This window comes from Solanum pennellii, chromosome 6 (genome assembly GCF_001406875.1).
Source record: "Solanum pennellii chromosome 6, SPENNV200".
NCBI classification, from domain to species: domain Eukaryota; kingdom Viridiplantae; phylum Streptophyta; class Magnoliopsida; order Solanales; family Solanaceae; genus Solanum; species Solanum pennellii.
This window is the reverse complement of record NC_028642.1, coordinates 38,795,817-38,811,702: the sequence shown is the minus strand read 5'-3', so window position 1 is coordinate 38,811,702 and position 15,886 is coordinate 38,795,817. Positions and strand designations below refer to the sequence as shown.

The window sequence follows — 15,886 nt, the reverse complement described above, 5'->3', positions numbered from 1 at the left end:
AGTTTTTTTATCCAAATTTCAATTAAACTTTTTCGAATTTCGGAGAATTATGATTCTTTCAAAATTATCATTTCTAGTTTTGAAGTTATATGAAAATGAGATAAATTAAAGAGATGATTAGGAAGTATCATATAATTTTGTTTTATCCGATTTCAATTAAGTTCTTTCAATTTTCGGGGAATTAATTTATTCTTTTAAAATAATGATTTTTAATTTTGAATTTATATGAAAATGAGTAGTTGATGATACTTCAAAATTTTAATTTTTTTTAGGAAAATAATTAATTTTGTTATCAATAATTTAGTAAAGTCTAAATAATAGTATGAATAGAATTTGATCGGAGAAGAAAAAGAAAAAGAAAAGAAAAGAAAAAAATGAGAGTGAGCTTCAATTTGACATGGGGGTTGGAGGTGAAGAAAAAAGAGAAAATGGAGAGAGGTGGAGATGAAATGAAATTTAAAATAAATCAAAATTAAAATTCAAAAAGTAAGTGATAGAGAGGGAGAGAGAAAAATAAAGAAAAAAAAAAGATAAAGGAAAATGGTATAATAATACCGATTCATAATTGTTTAGTGGGATAATAGGACATTTACAAAGTTAAAGTGTCTTTTTAAAAGTCCAGGACAACTTCAATGGTTATTTTATGTCTTTTCTCAAATTTAAATATAGTTGAAGCTCATCTCTAACTTTTCTTACTGCATCCAAGAGCTCTGGTATTGTCTTTCCAAACTGCACCATAAAATTGCGAAAAGTTTTAGATATGATAAATGTTTCCTTACGCGTATCTGGTTCCAAAGGTACAATATCATTCTCAACTTCATCATCAACATTGCTTTTTTCGATGGTATCCACAATTTTTTCTAAACTCTAGACCGCTGAACAAGTATCATTTTCACTTGGATAATCCAACAGGTTATTGACATTTATTTTCCTATGGTAACCGAGATCATTAATCATGACCTCAAGTTTATGAATGATGTTTTCACAAGTAGGTTCATTCAGATTCTCTGAGATTGCATCTCCGGAACGATTTTAAAGTATCGAAAACAATTTGCTAGTCTCTTGATGAACATTTGTTGTTCAAACAGGAATTGCATAATTGATGGCATCCAAAACATTGATCTTTGTTGGATCATCATTTTGTTTCACTCCATAGTCTTCTAATATCCTACGATAAATTATGTTCGATAATACATCTTGAAAGCTCTTATTATCATAGCATCACAACGTTGAAATTAATAAAATACAAAATTTTTGATGTACTTATTGTACTTTATGTACTGATATTTTTTTTATGTGAAATCGATAAATATGATCAATAAATTAATAAAATACAATGATTTTGAGATAATTAAAATTAACCTTCATCAAATCTCATATTATTCTTTAAATTAATAAATATTAATTTATCAATTAAATAATATCTCTATAAAATAATAAAAGTTTATGATCCCTCCCATATTAATTTATAGAGATTTTACTCTATTACTTTGAGAATCCTTAGCTAATAGTACTACCTTATTCCATTACTCCACAACAATTTAGCTTGGCATAAAAAAAAAAGTCAATAAGCATCATTATCAGTTTAATTGAGTGATATGTGAATTACTTATTCAACAATACGGTTTTAAAATGACATAAAATCTCATCCAGTTGAGATAGCCGGTCGACTATTTATAAAGCTAACAAAATTCTCCAACCTTAAAATTAACTTTTTGAGTGTGAATCAGGTCAAAGACATATTTTAACAAATACAGATAAAGTAATACATTTTTTGCACACATCATCCTTAATCTAACAAAATCTAGCTAGAACTCTTATCACATACTCATCATAGTAATAGCAGAGTCAGAAATTTCACAATTCAAAATATAAAGAAGTCAACGCTCACAACTTTACTTGGCTCCACCACCCCTGATCATTAGCTTACTCTAACTCGCTAACAATTAGTACGTACACCTCATTAACTACTCACCTAACAATTAATACAACTATTTTCCAAAACCCTATCTTTTTTGCAAGTCTATATATAAGGGCCTATATTGGAGATTCTGTTGATCATTTCAACAAATTACACCAACTCCAATACAATGTTGTATGTTGTTGTTTGTCATGTGTTGTTGTTTAGTGTCTGGATGATTGAAGCCAAGGTGAAGCTGCCGGAAAAAGTGGTTGTACCGGCGGTTTATGCATTTGGAGACTCGATTGTGGATCAAGGAAATAATAACTACATAGCCACAACAATCAAGTGTAATTTTCCACCTTATGGAAAGGACTTAAGGGATGGCATACCAACAGGAAGGTTTAGTAATGCCAAGACGCCACCGGACTTGATAGGTATCGATCACCTACTATTGAATAACTTATATACATCGATGTGAATCGAGGATATTTAAAATATAAGTGCACTATTTAAAGAAAAGAGAAAAAAATGCATTAAGTGAAAGTGATCTTTGTTCCTCTTAGTAAATAACTCATCCTTCAACTAAGTGTACCCTGGAGCGGACTCACATGTGTTTCAAGGGTTCATTCAAACCACCTCGGTAAAAAATTATATTATATATGTAAGGTAAATTTCATGTATTTATGTGAATACATATATTTTGAACCCCTCAATAACAAGGAAAAGAGATAGCCTAGCGGTAGGTCCCTATATGAAACTAAGTCTGACGTCTAGGGTTTGAATTCCTTGGCTATATTTTACATTTTTTTAGTTTTTTTTATTTTAAATGAAAACATGCTAAAAGTGTGGTTTTAAACCCCTGGCTAGTGTTCAGTTTTTTTTAGTTCCAGTTCTGTTCAAGGGTCCCATTTCTTGAAAAAAAAATTGTTGGCTACATGTTTATTTAGAATTTTAAACCAAACTAAGTCATTATTTAAACTAATTCATCAAAATAATATGTTTTAAATTTTTTTTACAAAACTAGTATAAACGTATTTCTGAATAACTTTTTAGGGTATTTTTATTTTTAAAATTCAACGGACAACGGAGCTGACGACGCTAAATGAATAAACGTACTCCTGAGTAATGTTTTACACCTAAAACGTTACTCAAGAGTACGTTTTGAGAACCAATCACAGTCCACTAAATCCAATCCTACAAATGCAGAGTCAAATCCTGCAGATTTAAAACGTTACTATGAAGAACATTTTACACCTAAAACGTTATCCAGGGTAACGTTACTCGTTAATCTTTTGCAATGATGTCGTTAGTGTATAAATTTTCCCTTCAGGTGAGTTTTCTAGTGTGAATAATAAGCATTGTGCTCCTATTTTTTGTCACGTACACAACTAATACAAGATTAGAGAAAGAATGATACCTCCCAATGGTTATAATACGATAAAATTTACAAACTATATGAATAATCAATAACCAAATAGATAATTACAAAAATTGCAAAATTTATATCTTTTAGCTGATTAGAGGTGGTGGAAGTATAACCTCCCATCTTAGCAAAATTGCTTTCCATAACCACTGAAAAAACACAAACCAAGTACAAAATAATTGAAATATGCATGATGTGTTGCTACTGTTCTTATTGATAATTAAAAAGTTTTCTGAGTAATAAAACATGTTGCTACTGGACAACAGTTCTTATAATTTAGACATTAACACAAAATGCAAAGGGACTACAGCTTGTAGCTACTGCAACAAGGATGTAAGTTGTAACAAATCATTCGCCGCGCCATGTCTCAAACAAAGCTGCAATTTTTTTCTGAGAAAATGGCCAATTGGTCTTGATGTCCTTTCTCCTGATTCTGAAAACATAATCCCTACAAATCATGAAATCTCATCTCATACACATCCATAAAATCTTATATTACAAATCGCAACATAAAACTCATCTCATACCATAAATATATATAGTTACATGAAATCTTATAGCACCTGCGTAGAGTACATCATTTACTAAACATATGTTTGAACATTGCTAAGACGGGGGGTTATACTTCCATCTCTAATCAGCTAAAGATATAAAGATGGGGATTGTAGGTGTAAAACGTTAAGTAACGTTTTAAATTTCCAGGATTTAAGTCTGCATTTGCAAGATTGGATACAGTGGCCCGTAATTGGATTCTCAATAAAGGTACTCCTGAGTAACGTTTTAGGTGTAAAACGTCATTCAGGAGTACGTTTATTCATTTAACGTCATCAACTCCGTCAGTTTTTATCCGTTAAATTTTGAAAATAAAAACACCCTAAAACGTTACTCAGAAATACGTTTATACTAGTTTTGTAAAAAAAATTAAAAACATATTATTTTGGTGAATTGGTTTAAATAATGTCTTAGTTGGGTCAAAAATTTCGTTTATTTATACTTTTATTTTTCGAACCCCTGAATGAAAATTTTGAATCCGCCACTAAGTTTACCACTAAACCTTTTTGTAGTATGAACTCCAACAGGTAATATTAGACCAGTTCTAAGAAATATATGTACGTTATATTTATGTATCTTGTTTTGTAGAGGTATTATGGGTTCACGTGTGTAACTTATATGTATCTTGTTTTGTAGAGATATTATGGGTTCACGTGTGTACCCTAAGTTACACACTAAAAGCTGTTTTGGGTGTAATTTGAACTATTATAACTAGTTACCATATTTATTGAAACCTATATATTATTGTAACAATATATTTAATGAAATTTCATAAAGTAGGGTCTGAGGAGAGTAGCAGACCTTATCACTACCTCGTGGTTTGACATGGCTACATGTTGTGCATTTCAGCTGAAGAACTGGGGATCAAAGGGCTTATTCCAGCTTATTTGGATCCAAATCTAAAGGATGAAGATCTCAAAACTGGTGTAAGTTTTGCATCTGGAGGTTGCGGATATGATCCTCTAACAGGTTCCGCCTTCGTAAGTTCTTACTCATTTTGACACCTAAAACCAAGCAATTTTTATTCATATTTGTCTTGTTGTTGATCACATGGTTTGATATGAGCAAAGTCATTTTTCATTAAAAAATAAAAATAAAAATATTTGGGGCTATTTACATTTTATTCCGTAAGTTATTCCAGTTACAAAAATTTTGGATTTTTCATTCCTTAGTTATCTGATACATTGCAAACGATAAATTAATGAGAACATTTTCACTTAACCAAACACTAGAGAAAATAAGTTTGTTGAATATAATTTTTCATGATACCCAACACCTTATTTCTGTCCAAACAATCAACACTAATCCTTTTGTTTTATGTTTTATCAGTCAATCCTACATCTATCAGATCAATTAACTCTCTTCCAAGAATACATTGAGAAGCTAAAGAGCTTAGTTGGGAAACAAGAAACCACACATATTTTAAACAATAGTTTTTATATGGTGGTTGCTGGTAGTAATGATTTTCTCAACAACTACTACGTCACCGGATTTCGCAAGCATCAATACGATATTAACTCCTATATCGATCATATAGTGTCATGGGCTTCAAACTTCGTACAAGTACGTATACCTAATAACTATACATAAATTATAAGGAACTAATTTTATGTTTCATTCTCCAAAATCACATGATTTTTTTTTGTAAGGAATTGTATAAGTTGGGTGCAAGAAGAATTGGGATTATGGGGCTTCCTCCATTAGGGTGTGTGCCCTTTCAAAGAACACTACTAGGTGGAATAATATCTAGAGTTTGTGTGGACGAATACAATCGAGATGCACAATTGGCCAACACTAAATTCGCAGTTGCATTTGGTTTATTATCAAAATCATTGCCTCAGTCCAAGTTGGTTTTCATTGATATCTATAATCTTGTTACTGATTTCATTGTTAACAGTACAAAATATGGTATGTATACTATATATATGCTTCTTTCAATTTATATCTCTAGACTTTGAATTTAATTATTTGCGATTTGGTTGGTTAATTAATTATAGGTTTTGAAGAAGTCGATAAAGGGTGTTGTGGTACAGGAACGATAGAGGTGAGCACACTATGCAACAAATATAGTGCAATATGTGAAGATGACACGAAATATTTGTTTTGGGATAGTTTCCATCCCACGGAGAAAGGTTATAAGGTTCTCATTGATCACACCTTCAAAAATCAAATGAAAAGTTTGTTATAGACAACAATTTGTTAGATCCACATGTGTATGGTATAAGTTTAATTTTAAGAAAATTATGCTAAATAAAATAGCTAGTCAGCATTCACACATCATTATGTGTCACTTTTTGAATTTAAATATATATCCTCTTACACTTGTTAGTCAGTAGATTTGGAGTATAATTACTTAATTTAATTAGTTTTTAACAAATGCGCATATATAATGAACGTTTCCATTTAAAATGTACTTAGTATAGTTTTATGTGTCATCTAATTCATCATCATGGTGATTGCAATTATAAATTTTAGTATGACGCTCAGATTCTTTCAAAAAAGAGTCAATGTTCCTTATTATTGTATGTTCAATGGTTAAGCAGATGAGGTCTTGCCTTGAGGAAACATACCTAAAGCAAGCAAAAGACAAGAAATTTCACAACTTCAAACGATAAAATTGAGCTAAAAACAATAGAAGAATACATCTTTAAACGATAAAATTTATGAATACTCTTAGAAGGTTTGAAGAGGGATCGGAGGATGTTGATGATGAACACATGGATAATACATCTCAATACTAGTATGACATTTGTGCGTAAAAAATCAAAACATTTTAAAATGGTAGAGGTACAACCAAAAATAGTTGTGTAAGTCTCATTTAGTTGTTTGACACTTAAATAGTGAATCCATCTTTTACTTTTCTTTTATCATCCCTCTTCTACTTACGAAAAATTTTATGGTGTTTGAGGGATAAGTATGAGGTGACATGCAGAAGTTGTATGAGTCTCGTTTTATAATTTGATAAGTGGATTACTGGATCTCATTTTTCGAAAAATGGGTCAAAGTTTCTTACTTTTTAACTTTTTCCCTTATTTTAACTTTTCAACTTCTTAAAGAAATGTGTAAAAAAAAAAGTAAAATAACTAATACAAAGGAGTATAAAATCAATTTTTTTTTCTCTTCTCAATAGTATCATAATTTTCTAATTTCGTAAACACTTAAATATATTCAATATTCTCCAACAATAAAATATGACAAAAGACCATATGTAATCTTCACAAATAATTACATAAGTTTTGTTTCTATTTTCATGTAATCCAGAAATCAAGAATCATCCATAAACTCCTACATACATATTCTCACAATTTATATGATATATTTTTATTATTGAAATTCAAGCTATGTGAAATTTAATTGATATTTTAAAAATATATTTTATTTATTATATTAACATGATAAGAATTGCAACTTTTAGTGTTTGTTCAAAAATATAACCGTCTTACTAACATTGAAATTCAACCTAAAATATTTTTAGTTGCAATTCTTATCATTTTAATATAATAAAAAAAAATTATAGCTTGAATTTCGAAAACAAAAAATAGTAAATTACTCGAGAGAGTAAAAATAAAAAAATATATATTTTGATTTTACCGATTTACAAGTAATTTAAATAACTATTTAGTTTTGTCCGAAAAATAATACAATTGATTTTGTATGAGGTTAAGAGCACAAATCTTAATTTTTAACATTTTTATACGTAATTGTTTGATTTTAAATCTAAATTAATATATTTATCTCTATTTTATTTTTAACAAATAAATATTATGAATTATCAAAACAATAAAGAGAATAAATTACTATTTTAGGATGTTACTAGTTTTATATTGAAGAATTGAAGAAATAGTGCGCGAAAGCGATAATAAATTACTAATATTAGGATATTATTATTTTTATTGTGTAAGAAATATATTTGAAATTTTACAAAGTAATTTATATAGAAGGGTGGAAAAGATAAAGATATGGACCACAAAATGAATTTTATTTATTAAAATAAGGAAAAATACATTTTAAAAAAATACCTAAATTGATCGGATAACTTACTTTAGTATTTAAATTACACGAGCGTTTAAAAATCTCTCTTAACATCTTTGAAGTGATTAAACACCCCCTAAGAGATGATGTGACAGAGAATGTGAGTGCAGTCTCTTGAAAGTAGTGAAAAAATGATTAAAACACCCCTAAGGGATGATGTGGCGGAGAGAGTGAATGCACTCTCCTGAAAGTGAGTGAAAACAGAGAAAAAAAAACTACATTATGAGTGTGTGTTGGTTTACATCTTGAAATAAGAGGTGCGCAAATCACACTAGTGAGGGTTCGAATCCTGCCAACCCCATTCCTTTTTTTTTACTTTTTCCAGCGAATTTTGCACCCTTTTTTTTCTTTTCTTTTTTAATTTTTTTTTTTTAATCAAGAGCTTATTTTACTCCGAAGTTTGTACTTGTTTTGACTTTTTCTATTCTAAATTAGTTTAGGTAACCTAACTTCTTCTTTCTTTTTTATTTTTAACTTTTCCTATGCTTTAAAACTTTTTCCACTGCCCACTTTTATGAAATTATTTCTTTTAACAAAACACGAAATCATTCATTCTTCTTGTTGTTGTTTCAAAGAGAAAGTCGTAAGCCCAACTACCCAACAACAAACCTCAACCTATTTTCTTTTCAAAATCAAATTTCAAAAGCAAGGTAATAAGATTTGATGTTTGATTAAAGTTAGATAATGAAAGAAAGAGGGTTTGAGAAATTAGGTTTTGAGATTTTCATTGCTTATGGCTGGTACTCTTAAGTCTTAATTCTTAAAATAGATTCCACATAATATTTTTGTTACTTGATAAATAGATTTAGACTTTAGAATCTCATATATTTAGTGTTTTGTGATTTAAGATATATTTTTTGAATACTTCTGAAATAAATATTTTTCTTACCAACTTACTTGATTCAAAAATTAAATTTTAGAATGTATACAAATTGTGCAATTGAATATTTTGGGCTCATTGACTTATATATTGCTAATTATTGCTTATGGTGTTGAAAGATCAAATTGATATATTAATTGTTGAATGTTGTTTAGGTTATTGATAGAAAGTTATAGATTCAATAAAAATTAATTGAATTACGTGAATTAATTCTGTGATAAATTGATTTTTTGCAGGAATTTATCTTTTTAAATTGAGATGGATAAGTATGTCACAAGATCGAAAATTGGGCGTCCAAGTTCTTGCTCTAATCATCCATCTATCACTTCAACCATAGCTCCGAAAATTCAAAGGAAAACATTTACTTAAGATGTTGATTTAGAATCTCTTAAAGCTAAATCGGGAATCAGAAAGCCCATTACAGAATATAATCCTAATATACGTGTTGATATTTGGAGATATTATATTCTTAAAAAGCCTTGCAAACCTAAGGATGAAGGATCATAAATTTCCTAAAACTAAGTTTGGAAAGGAAATGAGTTTTTTTCCTAATTGGTTTAATGACCGTAAGTGGTTGTAGTATAGCATAACAAAAGATGTTGAATTTTGTTTGTATTGCTACTTGTTTAAAAATGAATGTGAAAGTCGTGGAGATGTGGTTGATGTTGCTTTTACAAAGACCGGCTTAGAGCTTGAAACAAAGCTACTGAAAGATTTAGAGCTCATGTTAGAGATATAAATAGCATTCACAACAAGTGTTTCAGAAAGATGCTTGATTTGATGAATAAATCACAGTCCATACGCACTTCTTTTGATAAAAAATCCAAGAAAGAAAAAAGTGAGTCTCGACTTTGCTTGAGTGCTTCAGTTGATGTGACAAGATTTCTTTTAAAATTAGGATTATCATTTTGTGGACTTGATGAGAGTCAATTTTCTTCAAATAGAGATATTTTTCTTGAACTTTTGCAATGGTACGTATGGAGATGTTAATAAAGATGTTGGAAGCATTATTTTAGAAAAAGCTCCAAAAAATAAAATGATGTGTTCTCCAAGTGTGCTAAGGAAACAATCAAATTTATTCTTGAAGATTTAGATGGGGATTATTTTGAGATACTAGTCGATGTACAAAAGATATATCACACAAGGAGCAAATGACACTTGTTCTGAGATATGTTAATTAAGAAGGAGAAGTGATGGAGTGATTTGTTGGTATTATTCATGTTAGTGATACATTTGCTTGTTCATTAAAGGAAGCAATCTACTCTTTTCTTTCAGATCACTCATTAAGTCCATTCCAAATACGTGAACAATATTATGATGGAGCTAGCAATATCAAGGACATGTAAATGGTCTTAAAACTTTAATTTTGAATGAGACTCCATCGGCATATTGCATTCATTGTTTTGCCCACCAATTGCAGTTAACACTAGTGGCTCTTGCAAAGAAGGATTCGAATGTAGATGATTGTTTTTGCTTAGTTACTAATGGGCTAAATATTGTTAGAGCATCTTTTAAGCGCATAATTTATTTCGGAAGCACCAAGCTGAACAGTTAGAGGAGTTGCTCATATCATGAGAAGTGCATATTGGGCGAGGATTAAATCAAAACATGGACTTCAACGGCCAGGTGATACTCGTTGGGGTTCTCGTTATAGAACATTAAATAATCTTATTGTTCTATTTCCATCAATTATTCATGTGCTTGAATTTACTGGATGCGAATGTCCAAACTATACTGATAGACTTCTTGCTAAAACTCTTGTGGATACGATTAAGAAATTTGATTTTGCCTTTTTTAATGTGAAAAGTTCTTATGATGACAAATGAATTGAGCTCCTCATTACAAACGATGGATCAAGATATTACAAATACTATGGGATTTCTTGCTCTTACAAAGCAAAGATTACAAAATATGAGGGATAATGAATTCGAATCATTAATGGATGATGTCTCTTTCTTTTGTGATAAACATGATATAGTCATTCAGGAGATAAATGCTAGCTACTTCAATTTCCTGGAAAGTCAAAGCGAAGAGTTCTTGATGTTATATATTCTCATCATTTGCGTGTTGAAATATTTTATGTTGTTATTGATTTGCATCTTCAAGAGCTTAATAATCGTTTGATGATATGAGTACTGACTTACTTTTCGGTACAGCTAGTTTGAATCCAGTTTATTCATTCGATAGTTTTGATAAAGGCAAGATAATGAGGTTGGTTGAATGAATGAGTTTGACAGCAACAAGCTTCTGGATCTCAGTTTTTAGCTTGATAGCTTTATAGTTTATGCTCGTGGTTCTGACAAGAGGTTCTACAACTTGAAGAGAATTAATGATCTTGCTAAAGTATTGGTCAAGTCAAATCTACATCAAACTTGACCACTTGTTTATTTGCTTATCAAGTTGACTCTCATTCTTTCTGTTGCTACTACTTTTGTGGAACGAGCTTTCCCATTCATGAAGTACATTAAAAATGAACTTCGTATTAGTATTGGTGATGAATTTTTAAATATTTAGTTTGCTATGTAGAGCGTAAGATATTCACAAATGTAAGTAATGATGCTATTATTTATCGTTTTCAACATATGAAAAGTTATCGAGCACAATTGTGACTTTAAGACTAGAAGTCTCTTTTTGTAATGATAATATTAGTAGTATGTCATTGTGACTCATAACTAGAGGTTGTTTTTTATGATGATAATATTGTCGTTGTTTTATTATTTTTATTAAAGAGTTTGAGTTAGTACACGTTTACTTTTTTTATTAAAGAGTTTGAGTTAGTATACGTTTACACTATGTGATTGCTAAAAAGTTTATGTTAAAGGAAGTGAGCACCCACAACCTTTAAATCCTGGATTCGCCACTGGGCCTACATGTAACAAATTACTTAGATAGTTATTTTTACATATTAAATCTTTAAATATGTAAATTTTCTTAATCAGAGGTAAATTAAATTAGTTGGTCCCCTTTTTAATTCCCTTACTTATTTTTTCTTTTCATTTTGTTGTCTTTCCAAATACACATTTTTCTCCATTGAAACATTTTCTCCTCCTTCTTCATCCCATTTCTATCCACTATTTTCATTTCACTAATCTTTTACTAATTCTTAATATTCAATATTAATGTCATTTTATTGGCATCGATTTCACTCTATATTATTGGTGTCGGTAAATTTTCTTAAATTTTGAGTGACTCATTTTTATTTCTAGATCCATTCAAACATTTCTCATATAATTATTTTTTTTAATCAACTTTCCTATGCAATCTTCATTTCTTATTTGAGTTGTCAAGAAAATATTGGCTTTCACAAAAAATTCATTCTCCAAGTGGGTAAATTCGTTGGGAGGGTTAGAAGAAGATAATGTAAATATTATAGTGAATTTTCTTCTTTTGACTTAAAAATTATTGAGTAGTGAAGAAGAAGAAAAGAAAGTATTGAAGGTTGGAACAATGGTGAACAACAAGGAAGAAGAAAGAGAGGGATGTGGTATGCATGTATAAATTAATCAATTGATATAGTTAATTTTTAAAAATGTTTAAGAAAAAATAGTGAATAAGTAAAAAGGAAAAGAAAAGACATAAAATTACCATTGAAGTTGTCTCGAATTTTTAAAAAGACACATTAACTTTGCAACCGTCCTATTACCTCAACAATTTTGAATAGATATAATTACATCATTTTTAGTCCATCTGACATAGAGAGTGGTGTGCACTCTCTCTAAGAGAGTGAGCAGCCTAAAATAACTAATATAATTTTATTTTTACAAGTATTTTATTATAAAATATATTTTCTTATTTTTCTTATTATTTTAACTTTTTTTCCTTTTTAGTTTTTCTCTTTCTTTCTTCTTTCTTTTCAAAAATTCATTGTCATCTCCATTCATTGAAGGTTCTTACTTTCAATGTCGCCATTTTTATCACAACTTCACCTTCCTTCTTTTTTTTTATTACTACTACTAGTTTTACTCTTTTTAGTTTTAAAATTTTATCTAAATATTTCTTACATTTCGAACAATTCGATATACTCATTAGATTTCAAGATGATTACGAAGTATCATATAATTTTTTTATTCGATTTCAATTAAGCTCTTTCATTTTTGAGAAATTAATTGATTCTTTTAAAATTATCATTTCTGATATATATAAAAATTGAGTAGTTGATGGTACCTTCAAAAATTTAAATTTTCTTTAAAAAAAATTAATTTTGTTATCAATAATTCAATAAAGTCTAAATAATAGTATGAATTTTATAAAGAATTTGACCGGAGAAGAAGAAGAAAAAGAAAAGAAAAGAAAAAGGAAGTGGGTTTCAATTTGACATGGGGGTGAGAGGTGAAAAAAAAGAGGAAATGAATGGATTAATTACTTGTGGGAGATGGAAAATGAAATGAAATTTAAGATATATCAAAATTAAAATTCAAAAAGTAAGCGAGAGAGAAATCAAGAAAAAAGAGATAAAGGAAAAGTTTTAAATGAAAAAAAAATATTTTAAATTAAATTAACGCGTGTCATGTAATTGTTGGGGTGTGAATTCACTTGCTTCTTAAGATTTGGGGCTGATCGAAAAATGGTATAATAATATATGTTCAAAATTATTTAGTTGGGTAATAGGACAGTTGCAAAGTTAAGGTGTCTTTATGAAAATCTGAGACAACTTCAATGGTGACTTTATGTTTTTTCTCAAAAAGAAATAAAAATTAATGACATGGTGGTTACATGGTTATGATGTGGCGCTTACGTGAGTATGATAGGGCGGGGAGAGTGGTGTTTATAATCTCAATGGAAAAAAATCACTTCAAAAATGTTAAGAAGGTATTTAAACGCTCATGTAATTTAAATATTAAAATAAATTATTCGATTAAGTTCAGAGTTTTTTTATGTATTTCCTCTTAAAATATAAACTCTCATACAACTATGACATGGTATGCCTCAGACACCATAATTTTTTTCTCCACTTACTCCTCTTTTTTTTCATTTGCTTATTCTTTTTATTTCTTACAAATATCCAGCACTCGAATATACAATTATATAAGTTGTTGATATACTTAATAAAAATATTAATAAATAATTTTTTCGTCAAAATAACTGAAAACGTTTTTGACTGAATATTAAAAATATTCTTATTATCTACCATTTTTAATAAAATTAAATTAACTTTAAATCCAGTATTTTCAATTACTAGCATTTAATAAAAATCAAATTAACTCAAATTTGTTATTTCATAGCTTTTTATGTTCGATTTTAGTTCATATATCTGCAGTCCGTTTTTTAACAGAGATTATCAGTATTTTTATTTTTATTTTTTTAAATACTTGTTATATATGGTAAGTGAATGTGATCTAATAAAAACACTGATAAAAAGTATTGTAAGTGAATGTGAATTCTGCGTATATTTTAAAATTGTTTATGAATTCATCGCACCAGCGTTGTTTTGGCCAGATGTCATTTTTATTTTGACATCCAAGTAAATAAATTATATTAACTAAAATTGATCTTATCTAATTAGATTATATGTTAAGTAAATTAGTTTGTCTTTTGAATCAATTTGATTCTGCGAAAGAATATTGAACAATAACCTTATTTTTAAAGCTAACCGTTTTAAAAGTGTTTCAACTATTTTAATTGAAAATGTATTTAGCATTATTTTTTTAGTCAAATTTATTAATTATTTAATTGTATATTTGAAATCTGGATGGTTGTTAGAAGTAAAAGAAAATAAGAAAATAAAACATAAAAGAGAAAAATAAGGTTAAGTGGAAGAGAAGTAGTAGCCTAAAGCGAAATTTTAATTCGCGATCTAAAATATAGATAAACTTTATATACGTATTTATTCAATAATATTTTTCTTACACTATTTAGATGAAAATTGTCAGTATATAATATTGTTTTTTCAGTTATTAGTTTTAGTAAGATTTTATCAACTCAACATTGAAAAACGTCATTTCTGTGAGACAATTATTATATTTATTGTTAACATAATGTCATAAGTAATAAGTTCACAAATATTAAATAAAGATGAGAGTTAGAATCATAAAATTTGACTCAAGAAATTGATGACTTGGTATACCTTATTTTAATACAAGATAGTTCTACCCGTGCTTGTAGTCTTATTAAGGATCTAATATCGTAAAAGTTGAAAATAATATAATATTTTTATATGAAATTTAAAATAAAAAGATAATGATTATACATGATTAAATCACGTATAAATTCAAAATCTATTAATTGTTGCATAGTATAGAGTGGTTAAATGTGTATTATATATTCATGATGAAAATGTCCTACTATTAGATATTGAAAATACGGTATCTACATAGTTAATATATGAGAATACAATTATATTTAGATATTTATTTATATAATAAATACTTCATTTGTTTTTAATTACTTGTTCACATTTTCTTTTTAAATGTTCCTAATTATTTGTCCATCTTGACAAATCAAAAAATGATTAAAAAAAATTCATACTTATTATATCCACAATTAATTACTTCTAAAAAGGTAGAAGTTCTTGAATATCTTATATTTTTAATTGATTCACTTCATAATTAATAGAAACAAAAGAGTAAATCGCTATGTCAATTATTGTTTTCATATGTATGTCAATTCAAAAATGGACAAGTAATTAGGAACAAAAGGAGTAATTATAAATGACCAATAGCAAATGCATCACTAATGGTGCAATCAATTTTTTTCTGGACAACCATTGATTTTGATTAGAAATAGGGATAACAATAGAATGGTGCATAGAGAGTATGGGGTGGGTGTAATATTATTCAGAGCAGCACATTCTCTAAGCGGGTGCCGGGTCAAAACCTATTTTTAAAAAAATTACGAGAGTGCAAGGTGAGTATGACTCTCCTCCCTTCTTGTGTTCTCCTTGTATGATAAAAATCATATATAACACAGAAGTTTTCTCGTTTATGATTAAAGTTTATTATCATATATTAGTATTAATAGATCAACAGGAAAATATACTCAATCTACAATCTGAAGTATTTGTTTTGGTTAATACTATGCTAAATTGATTCTTTTTTATTCTTGATTTAGACAGTCAAATGAAATAAAGTATTTTTGATAATTCCAGTGAGTCATTGTT

At 28.5% G+C, this 15,886-nt stretch overlaps 1 protein-coding gene across 1 annotated transcript; it reads left to right on the top strand.

The window, feature by feature from the left end:
* The first annotated feature begins 2,048 nt into the window (after window positions 1-2,048).
* Window positions 2,049-6,206, top strand: LOC107022302 (GDSL esterase/lipase EXL3-like). The gene is made up of 5 exons (XM_027917696.1): window positions 2,049-2,337; window positions 4,728-4,858; window positions 5,208-5,441; window positions 5,528-5,786; window positions 5,876-6,206. Exons 1-5 carry the CDS (start codon window positions 2,091-2,093, stop codon window positions 6,064-6,066), a joined length of 1,062 nt encoding a protein of 353 aa, XP_027773497.1. The 5' UTR covers window positions 2,049-2,090; the 3' UTR covers window positions 6,067-6,206.
* The last annotated feature ends 9,680 nt before the right edge of the window (window positions 6,207-15,886 follow it).